General features: G+C 37.8%; 1 protein-coding gene across 2 annotated transcripts; it reads right to left on the bottom strand.

Annotated features, from left to right (window-relative positions):
* Positions 1 to 672: 672 nt before the first annotated feature.
* On the bottom strand, positions 673 to 15,749 carry LOC121880513 (transmembrane protein 87A-like). 2 transcript variants are annotated; one of them, XM_042387780.1, is made up of 20 exons: positions 15,591 to 15,749; positions 12,858 to 12,915; positions 11,379 to 11,476; positions 9,728 to 9,844; positions 9,543 to 9,590; positions 9,404 to 9,445; positions 9,103 to 9,229; positions 8,907 to 8,968; positions 8,538 to 8,721; positions 8,329 to 8,428; positions 8,009 to 8,102; positions 6,921 to 6,992; positions 6,679 to 6,787; positions 5,606 to 5,664; positions 5,356 to 5,465; positions 5,183 to 5,259; positions 3,550 to 3,614; positions 3,401 to 3,453; positions 2,904 to 2,934; positions 673 to 2,755 (listed from the first exon to the last, which is right to left on the bottom strand). In XM_042387780.1, the coding sequence occupies exons 1-20, from the start codon at positions 15,699 to 15,701 to the stop codon at positions 2,714 to 2,716; spliced, it is 1,659 nt and encodes a 552-aa protein (XP_042243714.1). In that variant the 5' UTR covers positions 15,702 to 15,749; the 3' UTR covers positions 673 to 2,713. The 2 variants fall into 2 exon arrangements, with proteins under 2 accessions (XP_042243714.1, XP_042243715.1); XM_042387781.1 differs by having other exon boundaries at positions 5,362 to 5,465; positions 15,591 to 15,748.
* Between the last annotated feature and the right edge of the window lie 490 nt (positions 15,750 to 16,239).

The following is a 16,239-nucleotide window of genomic DNA, read 5'->3' as shown; positions in this document are numbered from 1 at the left end:
GTATGTCAGTATGTGCACATACATTAATACCCACATACACACAATTGTACATACACTGAACAAAAATGGCATCTCAGTTTAGACAATTTGCTCAAAACATAATAAAAGAGGTCCCAGATTTCAGACATTGTGCAATAATGTCAGATAGTCAAGGGGACATACTGTAAGTTCAGCTTTGTGCCAGCTAGCTTGGTCTTGTCTGTGATCCAATTTAATTAAATACATTTCCTTTGACAGGACAGTATTTCAAAGAGTTTTATTCTGTGCTTAATAAGTAAAACTTCATCTGACACATTGAGTAATAATAATGGATTAGTTGTTTCATTTTCAGAAAGCATCTAAAAGCATAAAAAAGAAGTCCAGAATGTTTATTGAACTTGTTTTACATCCTGATTAGACCTCAGTCTTTCATTTTATTGATGTTTTTTTTTTTTAAGTTATTATATTAATTTATTTCATGATGTATTTATGTTTTTGGTAATGGTTATGTTGTTTCAAGGTGAATAGTTACATTAGCCATGAGCCATCCTGCAAAACTAACATTCACTTTTGGATTGTGAACGCACTAAAATACTACTTTAAAACAGTCAACAGTCCCTTGTGTAGAAAAAAACAACATACTTTGGCACCTACATACTAAACATTCATAGTAAATACACACAAAAACAGACATTTTAACCATCTTTCAATATAAATTTTATTGCAGGACATTATGCAAAAAGCCATACAATATCATCAGCTTCACATTACAATGCAGACTCACATTCAGAAAACGGGCTTGAGTGTCTCTCTAAAATAAAATATCCTTGACAAGACTTGGACACATAAAAAAAAAAAACATAAATTAAGGAATTTAGAATATCCACACATACTGCAGTAGATTGCACAAGGATGAGAGTATAATTCTGCCATATAAGGCAAGGTTATTTTGCAGTGTGAATGGGGCAGGCTCAAAGGAATCTGTAACTATGCTTAGATAAAAAATTACTTACTGATCATGTACAATATTTAATTGAATTTTTAAACTACCCTGTGCTACTGAATTTGAGTGAGGACCTTTATAAAACCCTGGTCCTGTTAAAGGAAGGGGAGTGAGAAAGGGATACAAATAGAGTAAATCACAGATGCACACTTAAATTTAGGCCTACACCACATCTGCAAGGCTTATCGATGGATTCTGTGATTCAGTAGCAACAAAAAAAAAAAAGTTTTCACTTTGGTGTGGTGACAACAACATGAGATAGACCTAAACCATTGCTGTTATGTGAGAAAGTGTCTTCACTTAAAAAAAAAAAACAGAAAAACATCATTAACTTTAGACTACTTATGCTTGAAAACGGACCAGGAACATATTTTATAAGGGTCATCCAGTCTTTCATTTTTCAGCACGAGCTTGAAAATCACCAATACTGGAGTCATACTTTCTGTTGCTTTAACAGATCCGTTTAAAGATCACATCTCAGAGAAGGTGATCCGGAGTAACAGACAGTTCTGTTGACACTGTATATTTATGTATATATATATATACCAGGCTTTGAGATCCGTTCATGCCTGAGAGGGTCATTACTTTCTCCCAGCCCAGCGGACAGCGTGCTCCAGTGAACACAAGACACACAGAAGTATTCTGTTTCCCCCTGACAACAGTGATATGCTTCAAGTATCAACAGTCACTGATGCAGCCGTGTTTACATACAGTAACAGTGGCTTTTATATTTGTATATTCAGGATTACTCAATTAGCCAAACAACAAAGGGTTAGTTATGTGCATATGTTATATAATTTAAACATTGCTTCTTTTTTTTTTGAAAGTTATCTGGCTAAATGATTAATCATATCATATGGCTACTTTCTCGTTTACATGTACACCATCATGTGACTTATTAAATATGTAACATAATAAAACACATGCTTAAAAAAAGCATTTTTTTTTTACATCTCTGAACATAACCTTTAAGTTCAAGTGTTAGATGCTGTGTTGTTTTAAATCTAATCTTATGGTATTGGTGTTCTCAGTGTGTGTTTTCCCCTCCATTAGTATCATCTGATATTTTGGCTGTAATGACTGCCAAACATCCTGATATGCACCCGAACAGATTCCAAGTTAGTCTTCCTGCTCCTACAAGTTTGACCCCTTGGGCAGAAACTTAATATCTTATCAAATGTTTTCATCTTCTCCTCAGTACTCCAGAAAGCACACACTCCAATACAGTAAATGTTATTAAGAGATTAATAAAGAGAAAACCGCAGGACAGCATTTTGATAAAAATTCTATTTTCGCCAAGGGCGTTGCAGAAAAAAAACGTGTTTCTGCTTGATTTTGGCCAAGTTTGTGACAGTGAAGCAGAGACTCAGCAGCTATGAAATAGATAAAATCTTTATCAAAGTGCTCTGCTGTGTAATTTCTCCAGTTTTACCCCAGTCTCAAAATGCTCGTATTAACGTTAACAGCCATCCCATCCAGCTCAGGGCTGCCCTGTGGCTTTATAACTCACTCATGCTTCTTTGAGCTTATCATTATTATTATTACCGTGTCACACAATACTTGTGAAATAACATTAAAAAAAAAAAATCTTAAGTGACTGAGAGAACAGTTGGCTTTGCCCACATTTTTTGGTAATCAGATCACTCAGAATGCATTCATTGCTGCCTCAGTGAAATTGCTTTCTTTTCATTCTCACATCATTATCTCACATTTTCAGTCCGTACAGAAGTTCTACTCCATCTTGGATCGCTCCATCTTGGTTTTCAGGATTTCCTGGAAAACAGGACCACACGTTAATGACTGTACAGTAATGTCATTGTAGAATAATTGCATGGTAACGGTCATTACCACGAGCATTTTAAATACAAAGAAATGTGACTGAAAGTCATGGGACTAGCAGGAGGAAGTAAAGATCCTTTACCTCTTCTTCATCGAGCATTACAGGGAGAGCTCTGTATAGAAAGAAAAAGATCAGAGAAGCATTCACACAGTAGAAGTCGGGGTCAAACAACATTTTTAGATATTTCCTCTGGATTTTTTTACTTTAACTTGTTACCAGATTGAAGAAGTTCTTCCAAAATGTCACCATTTGAGAATTAATGGTATTCCTACATAAATACACTTACATAAGATGATGATGAGATATGACACATTAAGGAGGGTTACTGTTTTTAAGCTGATACCATATTCTCACAACTTCCAGGTAGTGTAAAATCCCTTTTTTTAAAACACTATAGTATGAAACAGTTCTTTTTTGAAGGCATCACAACAGACTTGAGCTCACACACTGTACTGCCCCACAAAGTCACAGGTTCAATCTGGTGAAAGTGTCTATAGACAAGCGTTTGTCCTGTTAAACTGTCCTTAATCAATATGCTGAATCTCTGTAGCTCTCAGTCTAAAAATTACTTTACTTACACATCAGCAACAGTTGTAGGGATGTTCTCCTCTACCCATTTTAGGTCTTCATCCTAGCAAAAGCAGAGTTTAAAAACACAAAACAATTTAATTGTGTATTAAGAAGAAAAAAATTAAGTGGACAAACTGGAAGCAGAGAGTCGACCCACCTCTTTGCTCAACAATTTCTGGGAGCCGTTAGTATCAGGCTTTGACCCTCTCATCTTCATTCCCTCTAAAAAGAAAAAAAAAGAAAAAAAAGGCATGTGAGATCATATAAAAGACCCTTGTCCAATCCAATAATATGATTATAGCATAACTAGGTAACTAAATTTGCTATGTATGTTATATATTCTCATAAGATGAACATTTTTTAAATGAATCTGTTCAGCACATGTGTGTGCGTGAACAGACTTGGATCATGGCCTTCAGTGGCACTGGATTATACCAAACGGCTGACAAGGTCGTCTTTGGAGGCTCTGAGGCAAGTTGAGAGCAGACCTGGCCGAACATTATTTTCAGATGTGTGGGTTTTTCACATAACAGAAAACGATGAATAGAAGCTTTGCGGGTGCAGCGCAAATCTCCTGGAAACATTACTGGCACTATCACAAAGGTCCATTACAGAAATGCCAAAGTGAAAACAGTGGCTAACAATGGAGCAATTGACAGATCTTCGGGAAAGATTGTGTGATAAGTGTTTCCACATTTAGTGTATTGATGTGACAAACATGAGGAAAACTGTCTTATCTTCATCTCTGCAGGCTACACGGCCCTGCCATCTACACTAAAGCCTTTTAAATTGAAGCTGAAAAATCATCGGCTCAGTTAACCTAAAACATATCAATAGAGTTACTCTAAAAAAAAGACAGAGGCACTGTTGCAGATCCAGACTTAAGTAAAACCGAAAGCTTGGATCTACCACAGTGCTTTTGTCAATTTTTGGAGTAAACCTAGTCTACTACAGTATGGTTTAAATATCAGTGGATCTCCAGTTCAACCTAAAACAAAGCCTGGAATTTGGCTTTCATTTTAAATTTAAAAAAAAGACAAAATCTATATTAATATGCAAATATCAGCTCTACTAGTAGCTCTCACTGGATATTTTAGCTAGCATGTATAACAGATGTGTTTACAAGACAATACTGATTAGCTGATTGGGCAGTGTTGTTTGATAGCAAACACTGAATGACATTAAATAAATGCTAAATCAATCACAAGCATCAGAGACAAAATGATCTAGCCTCAGTCAAAAATAGTGACAAAATAACTTGGCAACACTAACTGACACTTGCTGTGTCCTGATGTCGTCTGGGGAAGGAACTCCTACTTTGTTGATCAATTTAAAGGACCAGTGTGTAAGATTTAGTTGCATCTAGTGGAATGGACTTGGCAGATTTGGAATATAATATTCATAAGTATGTTTTCATCAGTGTATAATCCCATTAAAATAGGAATAGTTGTGTTTTTGTTACCTTAGAGTGAGCCCTTTATATCTACATCTTCCATGGAGGCCGCCATGTTTCTACAGTAGCCCAGAACAGACAAACCAAACACTGGTTCTAGAGAAGGCCTTTCATGTTTTTCGCAAGTTTCTCTTACACTCTTGGAAGGGGAGGGGGAGGTGGAGGGGTATTCAGTTGGTTGCAATTTGCGACCTCACCACTAGATGCCACTAAATCTTACACACTGGTCCTTTAAACGGTATTTCTCAGGTGGACACAGGTGTCTTCAATAACAGGTAACTCTTAGATGACCCTTGGCTGATCTTGCAATTGAAAGCAGGACGATAATAAATCTTACCAAAAGCTTCATTCAACATAGGTTCCTTGGCCTCCTCCTCTTCATCATCTTCGTCAATCAGAGGGGAATGGGAGAATCTGAGAGAAAACAGAACAGAGCCTATAAGATCAACTACTGGGAATTTTCACAGTAATGGTTTTCGGCTCCAGGGTAAGCCCGAGCTTCAGACTGACCCTGACCTCTGGCTGTTGGCAGAGGGCCGCAGCAGCACCATGATGACCAGCAGTATGGTGGAGAACAGCAGACGCCAGAAGGCATCGTCTACCCACAAGTCCCTCCAACCCTGCAGAGAGGATAAAAATAGAAAATAGTGGAAGGAAAGTTCATTTTTCATCTCTGTATAAACAAGAAACAGAAACCTCATGAAGAGAAGAGCACCGGAACACAATACGACCATCAATCAATAAGAGAAAACAAACTGACCGTCTGGCAGTCCACCAGCTTGAAGACTTTGGTGGTCCAGATGATGAATATGATGGAAGCTGTGGACACAAAGTAAACACTGCTCTCACTTTGATGTCTGTAAACAATATGCAAATGCTCAGAAACCTCCCTTCAGTGACAGCAAAATTAGAAAATTGAACAAAAGGTTTTTCTAGTCAAAGGAGATGCAAATATAGAAATACATTTACATAACGTTAATACACGAGGAGCATATCGTCCCTGTCAAGTGAAAACCATGTATCTTGAATTTGGTGAATTTTAATTTTTAAAGAGGGCATATCATGCACATTTCCACGTCTATATTTATATTCTGCGGCTCTACTGGAATATCTTTGCATGATTTACAGTACAAAAACTCCTTATTTATCTTATACTGGCTGTAAATGCAGCCCCTCAGTTCAGCCTCTGTCTGAAACAGGCCGTTTTAGCTCCTGTCTCTTTAAGGCCCCCCTCCCAATGAACCCGGCTCTGGTCTGATTGGTCAGCAGACTCCCGTCAGCTGCGGGGGCTACGTAAACAAACAGTAGTAGTCGGCTTCTTTTTCTCGTTCTTTACTCAAAATATACACTTTTAAAATGTGTAACAAGAAAGACAATGTAACATCAGTTCAATGGGTAGGTAGAGGAAACTTTGCAGATGAAGCGCTCCAGAACAGGCTGAAGCCCTGGCTTTTGACTTTCAGGAAGCATGCTATGTCCCCTTTAAGATAAACAGAAGGATTAAATGTTCTTTTAGGGGTTAAGAAAGTTCTGAACTGTTGTCAGTTGTCAAGAAAAACTGAATTATCACTTTTTCTTAGCCCATGAAAAGTTGATGCTTTGGAGATACATAGTTTCCACAGGAAAGTGATAATTTACTAAAACAGATGTTATAAGTCAAAACTTTCATTAGTGCACCTGCAACATATCTATTTCAGAAAAACAGAAACAGAAATCTGTTTTATTGCAGTTTCAGATGTGGATCTTGTTAACCGATCAAAATGCAGCAGCTGTTTCTGGACCTCAAAGCTCCGTCTCATTTTTATTTCTCACCGTTCAGCAGCTGTAACTCACCGACAACAGAGAAGATGAGAGTGTTGGTGAAGTGCTGATACAGAGAGAGCTTCACTACATTTCTGCGGAGCTTCAGGAGACGAGTGGTTTGGGACAGACTGATGAAAATGTGGATGCAAATTAAGGACAACATATTGTATATATATATATATTCAAATAACCATAATTAAAGGCTTATATCTACAACACTTCTGAAAATGCAAATCTTGAGTAACCGGTGTGGCTGGTAGAGTAAAGGATATCCACCACATGACACAGGAATCGATGAGAGAGAGGCTGAGATTCGCCACGAGAGCAACCGTCCCGTAGAAACCCTGGAGAGAGAAGACAAGAGTCGGATTTTACATACAAGATCAAACCAGGCAGTGGCACCATGAGCCTAGAAGACAAACAGGAGCAAAGTGTTTGTGTGGGAATGTTACTGGGAAAGACAATAATTACTGAAACATAAAGGAAGTCTCTGTGCTTTCTTTAAACTTAAGATAGCTTGTGTTAAGATCGGGTGAAGATTTATGTCTCTCCTCTTCGGATCTTCCTCCAGACAAAACACATCTGTTCACCAAACTACATAACCTCCATCTCTGTTCTGCTCACTGTCTTTCTTATCTTATGTTTGCTTGTATAACTTTACGTTTTCGTGACTTTTTGAACTTGCCGCAGTGTCTTTAGCTGCTTTTGAGAATCACTCTTGGATCAAATTCGTCGTTCTCCATTATCATCACTCGTCTGCCTCTGAGAGCCTGAATCCTCACATAACCTTCCCTCTCTATCGTCTCCTCTAGTCAAATCTAATTTATTTATACAGAGTGCCTTGAAAGCGGCACTAGGCAAGATTTTTTATGTAAAAATATACCAAACTACCAGCTTCAATCAGCCTGTGGAGGCCGTAACAGATAATGTCCCATCTGCAATGGTTGAAACGCAGCAAGTTCATTATATTTGTCTGGATGAAACTCATCTGTGAGAACAGGAAAATAAATGATCTCCTGAACAGCGGGGAGAGTGTGCCTTCCTAAATCTTTTTCCTCTTTCATCCGTTTCGTATTTTTTGGGACACAGTGTATCTTCACAGAGCAGAGTGGCTGGTATAGATTAGATTACAAAACAAGAAGTTACATCTCACTGCAATCTGAAGCTTGTAAGCTGCCACATTGTGCTTTAACAGACAACCATGAAAATACATAGAAGTTTAAATAAGAGGAAAAAAAATTGGTGTTCAGGCTGTTTGAGGTACGAGATGATTTTTCTGACTTTCACTGTGTCCTAGATTACATCTGTAGGTTAATACAAATATTGAGGATGATGGAGTTTATAAACCGTTGTCACTTACACCCGTCACTCTCAGCACACCTTCCACAGAGGAGAAGAGCAGGTAGAGAAGGCCGACAGCTACCAGCCGGTGCACTGTGGTACCCAACCTGGGCCTACACACGGTGCAAAAAAAAAGTTCAGTTACACAAACAAATGTAGCTGAAATGGCTTGTTAACATACTTGTTAAGCACAAATCCTCCACTGGGTTTTATTTGTAAAGAACAACAAATGAGCATTTTTAATATGTACCTGGTGGAAAAAATAATGATCTTAAAATGTCAAAGTACTGAGACATCAGACAGATTAAAAGGTCATTTTTTTTAGAAGACTGAACTTACTTGACTATGCCGTAGCCAAGACTGACAATGAGGACCAGGATTCGAGCTAGAGATCTTTTGAGAGCAGAGAGCAGCTCAGCAAAAATCACAGCACCTTGAACTGTGTAGAGCAAAAACACACAAACAAAATTATGATTATAAACAGACTTGAGTAAAAAAAAGACAAAACAAAACTTGTGCCACGAACGAAAATCGAAATGTCGACCAACTGTAGTCTCCTTTGTAACGGATGCTCTGGTATTCTGAGTAGAACACAGCTTTCTCCAGCATGCCGAGGATGATGACGGCACCGATCCAGAACTGGATCCGAAGCAGATCCCTCCAATAGCAGGCGCACCAGAAGAGCCAGAGAGTCCCGAACAGCACGTACACGATACACATGACCATGAAGAACTGTGATACACAGGAGATTATTATCATTATCATTCAGACAAATAGATATTCTCCTATTCAAGCTGCCAACTTTGCAACAATGTTCAATGTGTTTAAATTGGACAACTATTATGGCCCCAAGCTATTATAAAACACAATATTTAGACCATTATGGAACACCAATTCACATAAATTATGATACATACCATCATCAGGGGCCAGTCTGCTGGAGAGGAGTAGTCATGTGGTCCCTTCATCTCTACTTTCACTGGAGAAAAAAAAACAAAAGTGTCACTTTAAAAATTCTCAGTTGTTAGTTTTTCCCAGATTTTTTCATTTTTCTCTACTGGGTAAATATGAGAGATTTTAGAGCTCTGTGAGTAAAATGTTGTTGTTTCTCACTTGTAAAAGCAAAGTTGAGCTGCTCTGCCCCGATGTCGTCATCCTCGACTCCGCGGAACAATGGCTGCACCTTCGCTATGAACAGGTATGGACTGTCCTCCCAGGCTTTGGCCACGGCGCTGATGTCCTGCAAGAAGACAGTTATGAGCTAAAAAAAATATTCAACATTTACATTTTTATGCTCTTTATATTTTTGCAATTGCCTCAATCAGCCAAAAAGTTTCTAACGTCACGGTTTGAATCTTTATCAAAACCTTGAATATTTAAAGATATTTTCATTAAAAGTAATCGAATGTCTTACCGGCTTGTCGGGCCAAATAAGGCTCTGATTTGACGGGTCGCTCTAAAAAGAACAATATGCAAATAACATTTAAAGATCACTGATTCATAGTGTTTGGAGTTTAATAAGCACTGTTCTGTATATCAGCTTTGTGACTCACCTTCGGGCTGGACAGAGGCTGATATGGGTTGAAATCTGCATAATAAACCTTAGAGGAAGGACAGAGTAAAGAAATATGTAAATATCAAGGTGTAAATGGGAATAGGAATCTGCAGCTGAATGCTGAAATTCAGCTAATGTACACCGCAACCCTACATTAATATGCTATTCATTTTAGTCACAAACCTTCGGTAAGAAGAGGACGGAGCAGTTGTCGAAGTACATGTAGCCTTGGCTGTAGAAGCCCGTCCAGCCGTCTTTCAACATGTGGTCCATACCAAACATGTTCATCGCTTTGCTGTCCTAAAGGAGAAAATTGAGGAAAAAAGTCAATTAAGCAACGCAGTCGGTTATTCTCTAACGTTATGATTATGCAATATGTACCAAATTTATGAAAGACAGTGTTGACTCTACATTAAACAGGCAGATTAATACAGTTATGACCCAACAGCACGTTTGGTAATAACAAAAGTGTCATTTCACTACACTGTTTCACAATAATAATAATAATAAAGAGTTGTGTATATTTATTGTAGGGTAATCAAGGGAAATCATGTACAGGAATGTATTTTTACTTTAAATATTCAAAATGTAAATACATGGCAGCAGTTTAAAAAAATGTCATATATGTATCCAATGTAGACTTTATATAGACTGCAGTGAACTGTAGCTGCACACAACAATATATTGATTGTATAGATTAATAAATATTGATAATGGCAAAACAAGAAACGCATCTTTTTTGCTCGACTTAAAATAATTAGTTGGTATGAAGAATGCTTGAAAACATCACCTGAACCTTTCAATTCAACACCATCTTACACTGGTTGACTCATTTATTAGCCGCAACACATGTCGTAAAAACATCAAAAGACAGAGACGGTTGCTACGCATGTGGTTCCTGTTCGGACAGCGGAGGGAAAAAAACTTTCAAGGGCCTGATGATACTTTTGTCCAGTAATACAATTAAATGAATGATGAAAGAGTTGTTGTAGAAATCAATAATCACACATGTGGTTCACTTTGCTTACACAACAGATTTGTGGCAAAGCTGCACATCCGAGCTTGTCGATGCACTTTACTGATTGCAAACTGATGTGCAGATGTTTGAGAGTGCGAGTGATGAAGATGGAGACTAAATGGAAAAAAATTGATTCCAACAGAGGAATCCAACAGAACACTTGAAATAGTCATAGCACATAAGTTTAATCATTGTGGAACGTATTGTTTGTTTATTAAAATATCCTGTTTTCATCTGAGGAGAGTGAAGATTAAAGAAGAAAATAACGCCAGCTGCTCTCGTCTTGTGTTCTCCCCGTTTTCAAAGAGTGTTTTGAGTCTGACAGAATAAGACACTGACTTTTCAAAAGCCCTGATCAAACTACAGGTGCCCACAACAGAGCCACACTCTTTGACCCTGACTTCAAGACCAGCAGTGACAAGGTGAAAGCCGAAGCGGCAGCAGCTGAGTTTGAGACGCTTCTGGACAAAAAGAGACAGCGCTGGCACAAAGATGGAAGTGGAGCCAGAGGCCATGAAAGCACTCAGGAACGTCTGCAGGAGGGACACGCCAGCTGCTCTCACTGACAATCTATTGAATCTGTTGAAGCCAAAACCCCCGAAAAGTCCAGAGAAGTGAGACTGAAAAGTGCCAAAAAGTTCTTGAAAGCCTTAACATATAGATAAACTTGTCTTAAATTTAGTTCAATTTTAAGACTCTACAGTCAGAGGCTTTCACAGTCTTTAAAGAGTGTTATTTTCTGAGTGAAAATAGTTACATTCATGGCAGAACAAGCGGTCAAAAGTCAGACGTCAACAGAGAAAAATCAATACTCACTGGTGTGTTAAAGACTTCATTATAGCAGACAGAGGAGCGCAGGTACCAGCTGATGTTGAAAGCCAGGTTTCTATCACATGACCCCGTGTCACCCTGGACTGCAGAGAGAGATAAAAAAAGAAAAAGCAGTTACTCAAAGGCCTGAGTCCCCACCAGGTGTTACATACCATCACATGTCAATTTCTGATGTTCAAAGCACTCCAGGAGTCGCTCTGTGGGTTGTAACTTAATTTACTTCCCCCCCTCCGACCTCCCTTATCGAGTTCTACTTCAGTAAGTGACTTCCACTATTTCTTTATGACATGTTGCTGCATTACATCCTGGTCTATCTGGACTTTATTACTGTTGAATGCTGATGTGAACTGGAGGCCGTAGAGAGGAGAGGAAGTAGTCTTCAATCTACTGCTGTCTACTGTTTTAGATTGCATCCTTCTCCTACTAAACTCCATTGCAAATGTACAGAAAATAACAAAATCAGGGTAATCTGATGACTTATTAGCAAGAATAAAAAACTGCTACACCGATAAATAAAAACTAGTCTCTGACACTGAGTTTTGAGGGAACATTTTCCTTTCAAATGTTTTTAATTTCTGCAAAATAAAGAGATGCTTTTTAAAAGATCATCTACCAAATCAGCCATCTGGTGAGGTAGACGACAGCGACAGTAGGGAAGCATATGAGCATATCTCTGAGAATCACCATGTAGAGCAGAAGAGACATTTTCACCGTGATACTGTGCTGCAAATAAAATCAGTTTCCAACAGTATTTATCATTTCAAACAATGGCATTTTGTTTCTAGTGCCAAAAAAGGGGTTCTGTGTGCAGGTTTACCAGGAAAATCTGCCCTGCAGGTTGCAGGACATCTGGCTTATTTTTAATATTTTAGCCAACGTTAAGCGAGTGAATTTGAGTGCTACAAAGCCAGTTACAAAAACAGCTTTGGTGCTTCGTGTATTGTGATTCTGCAATAAGATAATTATCACAGCTCACACAGGGAGGCTGTTAAAGGCATTAAGCCAAACCATGAGCCAGGCACAGCATAACATTTAAGGGAAAGACAGTAAAAAGAGACAAAGGGCCTTTCTATAAATAACATCACATTTGCCTGTTGAACTATTGTTGCGTAACGACCTGACCTCGATTTAATGCAATTGAAAAAATTTGATTGTGGTTTGTTTTAGCTTTTTACTTTGGTTGTCTGTCCACACTGAGCACCATCACAACCAACAAAAAGGATGAACTCGACAGTCAATTTAGTGTTAATGTTAGTAGACAGTACCTGAATCAATGTCCTGCTACAGGAAATATTCCAAAATTATCTTTGTACTTTGTATCTTGATATCATAAATATTAAAGTTGAAGGGCTTTAAAGGGGATGTGAAGTTTGGGGGACGTTTATACCTGAATTGTTGGCATGTAAATATATTTTTGAATATATTGCCTGAATATATGAATTAGGGACACGTCAGGCTACTTACACTTCATAAAGATGGTGGTGTTGGCGTACAGCGTCTTCCGAAACACAGCATCTTTTGTCTGAAAACACAACAGACATTTTTCACCATTTTCTGACATTTTATTGACCAAAAGATTATTTGATTAAAAGAGAAAATAATCAACAGATTAAACAGATTAACTAGTGAAAATAGTCGTTAGTTGCAACTCTGACTAAGACACATCTTCTTAATGACCGTTAAACAATAGAGACCGGAGCCGAAGTATCAAATTTAACACAATTTATTTTCTTGCACAAGAAGGAGCGTTTCACAACGCAACACGCAGGATGAGGTTACAAAGAAAAAGGCACCTCGAGAAGCGCCTATAACAGGGTTTTATACGTTACAGTTCTTTTCTTAATCTATCAAATACAGACTTATTGATAACGTCATATCTGTTTTCAGTTCTCCTGTCCAGTAGACATCTTGCTCAACTGACCCCCAGATGACATGCCTCACCCTTTCTCTGACGAATTTTAATTTCTACATCTTCCTCTTTACAAAAATAATACTGAACTCCCTTTAACTGTAGCTGATGAGTCTGCTGATGTTGCAGAGTTGCAGTACAAGACGGGAACAATTCATCATGATCTAGATAAAATACTAACACTCATACACAGTGTAATCATCATTTTTATAACACCTGTTTTTTAAGGTGCAGTGTAACATCAGCTGCAGACTGTTTGAAATGTATGTCTAACAATGTCTGGAAGTGTGGAAGTTTTTTTTTTAATTATTAACTGTATTTCAGGTCAAAATCAATGAATTTTGACAGGAACTTACATTTATACAGGCTGCAGCTAAACCAATATTTAAATTTCCTATGTCTCATTCAATCTTATAAATACTTACCTGCTGAAAGGTTTTATGACCTTTATTTCAACCACATTAGGAATGTCACAAGTCAACCACTAGTCTCAAACACATTTGGAAACATTTGCAGTCTATTTCCTGAAAGAACAAATTATCCAGACAAACATGCATCCACATCTTCTGAAAAAACAAATGTACTTCATCATACGCAGTGGTCGATGGTGACTACGTGCATTTACTCAAGTTCTGTACTTCAGTCCAATTTTGAGGTACTTTAATTGAGTATTACCATTTGGTGCTACTTTATACTTCCACTGCACTACATTTTACAGGGAAAATATTGTACTTTTTATTCCACTACATTTAGTTCACTGCTATAGTAAGGAGTTACTTTTCAGATCAATATATTATACACAAAACAACATATAATCAGTTTGTTTTATATGCATTGTTATACTCAGTACACCAGGGTTTCTGCAAGATTCACCAAGTTAAATTTCAGACTTCTTCAGACATTTTTAATACCAGACAGAAATCAATAAGATAAATAGATACATAGTGCAATGTGAAAAAAATATCAATTGATTTAGATTTATTTCACATTTTTGTCATTACTTAATGGCAATATATAACAATCATTTCCAATAATATAACTAATTACTCATTAATCATCCATACTCATTAACTCATTCACAATAACCAATTAAAAAAATAACTAATTCATTTAAAGTAAGGAACTGGATGTTCCAGCAAAGTTTTGCTAAAATTACATTAAAAATATATTTTATAACTAACATTACTGCCTGCGGCAGGCGAGAAAAAAATATTTAAGACCTTCATGAATGAAATTTAAGTCTTAAAAACCTCCTGTGGCTGTTTTATGGAGAAATTTACATCAATTCTTTTTAAGACTTTTCAAGATCTGCAGATTAGAGCGATATAACAGTTGGCCGATATTGACCTATCCCAGATGTACCGGTATCGGTGTATATGTTGTCAGATATATACGATATATACACACACATGTACACATGCTTTTTATGATGTTTTTATGATGCTATGTTTTATGTTATATTATGTACTGTCATGTATGGTTGTTGATGGGTTTTGATGTTCTTTTGTGCTCTTTGGAGGCAATAAAGGTTTCATTTATTTATTCATAATAAATATAACACTCTAACTTGGGTCAATCTGCATAATGAGTACTTCTTCTGATACTTAAAGCACATTTTGCTGACAATGCTTAGGCTATGTACTTTTACTTAAATAAGATTTAAAATGCAGGACTTCTCCTTGTGATTGAGTATTTTTTCACTGTGGTATTACTACATTTACTAAGATGTGAGTAACGTTACTTCTTCCACCCCTGCTGATAGGATGGCCTACATCCAGCTCACACATGCTGTAATTTCACTAGCAGGTGTGTTAATCTGATTTGTCATTTCTGGAAAAGAATAATTACTGTAACTCCTTCTTACACACTGAGATAATAACAGTTTGAGTCACCCTTATATTAACCACAGTAAAACGTCCTGTGATAGCTTTATGTTGCTGACAGATTGATCTATTATTCTTCTAATCACATATCAGTGGCTTTTCCTTCTGTAAATGACCTGTCTTTACTCAAATCCAGTGGTAGCAGCGCAGAAAGCACTACTATCCATCAGGACGCAGTATAATAATTAACAAGCAGAGTTATGTTTTTAATTAAGCTCATCTTCTCAGACATGCGTGCAGGATTGTAGTGAACCTGTCAGCAGCACCGTCAGGATCTGACAAGTAATGAAGGGTTTGCTCGGGGCTAGTTAGCTTCCCCGGTCTACCAGCTGCTACGGAGCCTTTAGCACGACACACTCTGCAATAAATGCAAAAAATGCAAACGTTGAGTATGATAACACTGACCGAGTTGATGTCAACGCTCCATACGGAGACCTCTGCCGCTGTCCCGGGACGGAAAACCAAAGCAAAAAGCAACAAACACAACCGATGCGCTTGTGCATCTGACATCTTCATTTGTGCGTCCACCACAGGTCAGGCTCGTATCCGCCTCCAGTTCCGGAGTCCGTCTCTGTAGTTCACACCGTCACCACCGGAGGACGCCAAACACCAAGGAGGCATTTAAAGGACATGTTCACCAATTTTTTTGAAGTCTGTCTTAAAACAACAGTCAGGTGCCCAAATGAATATTGAAGTAAGTTTTTCTTGCGAGCATTAGAATATCCATTCATAACGCACTTACAAATTAAAGGAAAAATGTGAATAAATGTGTGGAGAAACATAACAAGCAGATGCTTCCACACAGGTGCACTGCATGATATAATTAAGCAATTAACATCTAATCATGCTCTGTGGCATGTATAAAAATGTTGAGCAGGCCCAGTTTTGGACAATTGAACACCTATGGGAAGATTTTGGACTGATGTGTTAGACAGCGCTCTCCACCACCATCATAAAAACACCAAATGAGGGAATATCTTTTGGAAGAATGGTGTTCATCCCTCCAGTGGAGTTCAGAGACTTGTACAATCAATGCCAAGGTGCACTGAAGCTG

This window comes from Thunnus maccoyii, chromosome 16 (assembly GCF_910596095.1).
Source record: "Thunnus maccoyii chromosome 16, fThuMac1.1, whole genome shotgun sequence".
NCBI lineage: Eukaryota > Metazoa > Chordata > Actinopteri > Scombriformes > Scombridae > Thunnus > Thunnus maccoyii.
Note: the sequence above shows the minus strand (reverse complement) of the source record. Positions and strands in the feature narration are given on the sequence as shown.

Bases quoted from the DNA above. Each gene is read 5' to 3' on its own strand.
- LOC121880513 (XM_042387780.1), bottom strand. From the start codon at position 15,701: ATGAAGATGTCAGATGCACAAGCGCATCGGTTGTGTTTGTTGCTTTTT. The intron at 5,665-6,678 runs GTGAGTTACAGC...TTGTGTCCACAG, and splicing joins TCTCATCTTCTCTGTTGTCG to CTTCCATCATATTCATCATC. The intron at 3,615-5,182 runs GTAAGATTTATT...TTTTCTTTTTAG, and splicing joins TATGTTGAATGAAGCTTTTG to AGGGAATGAAGATGAGAGGG.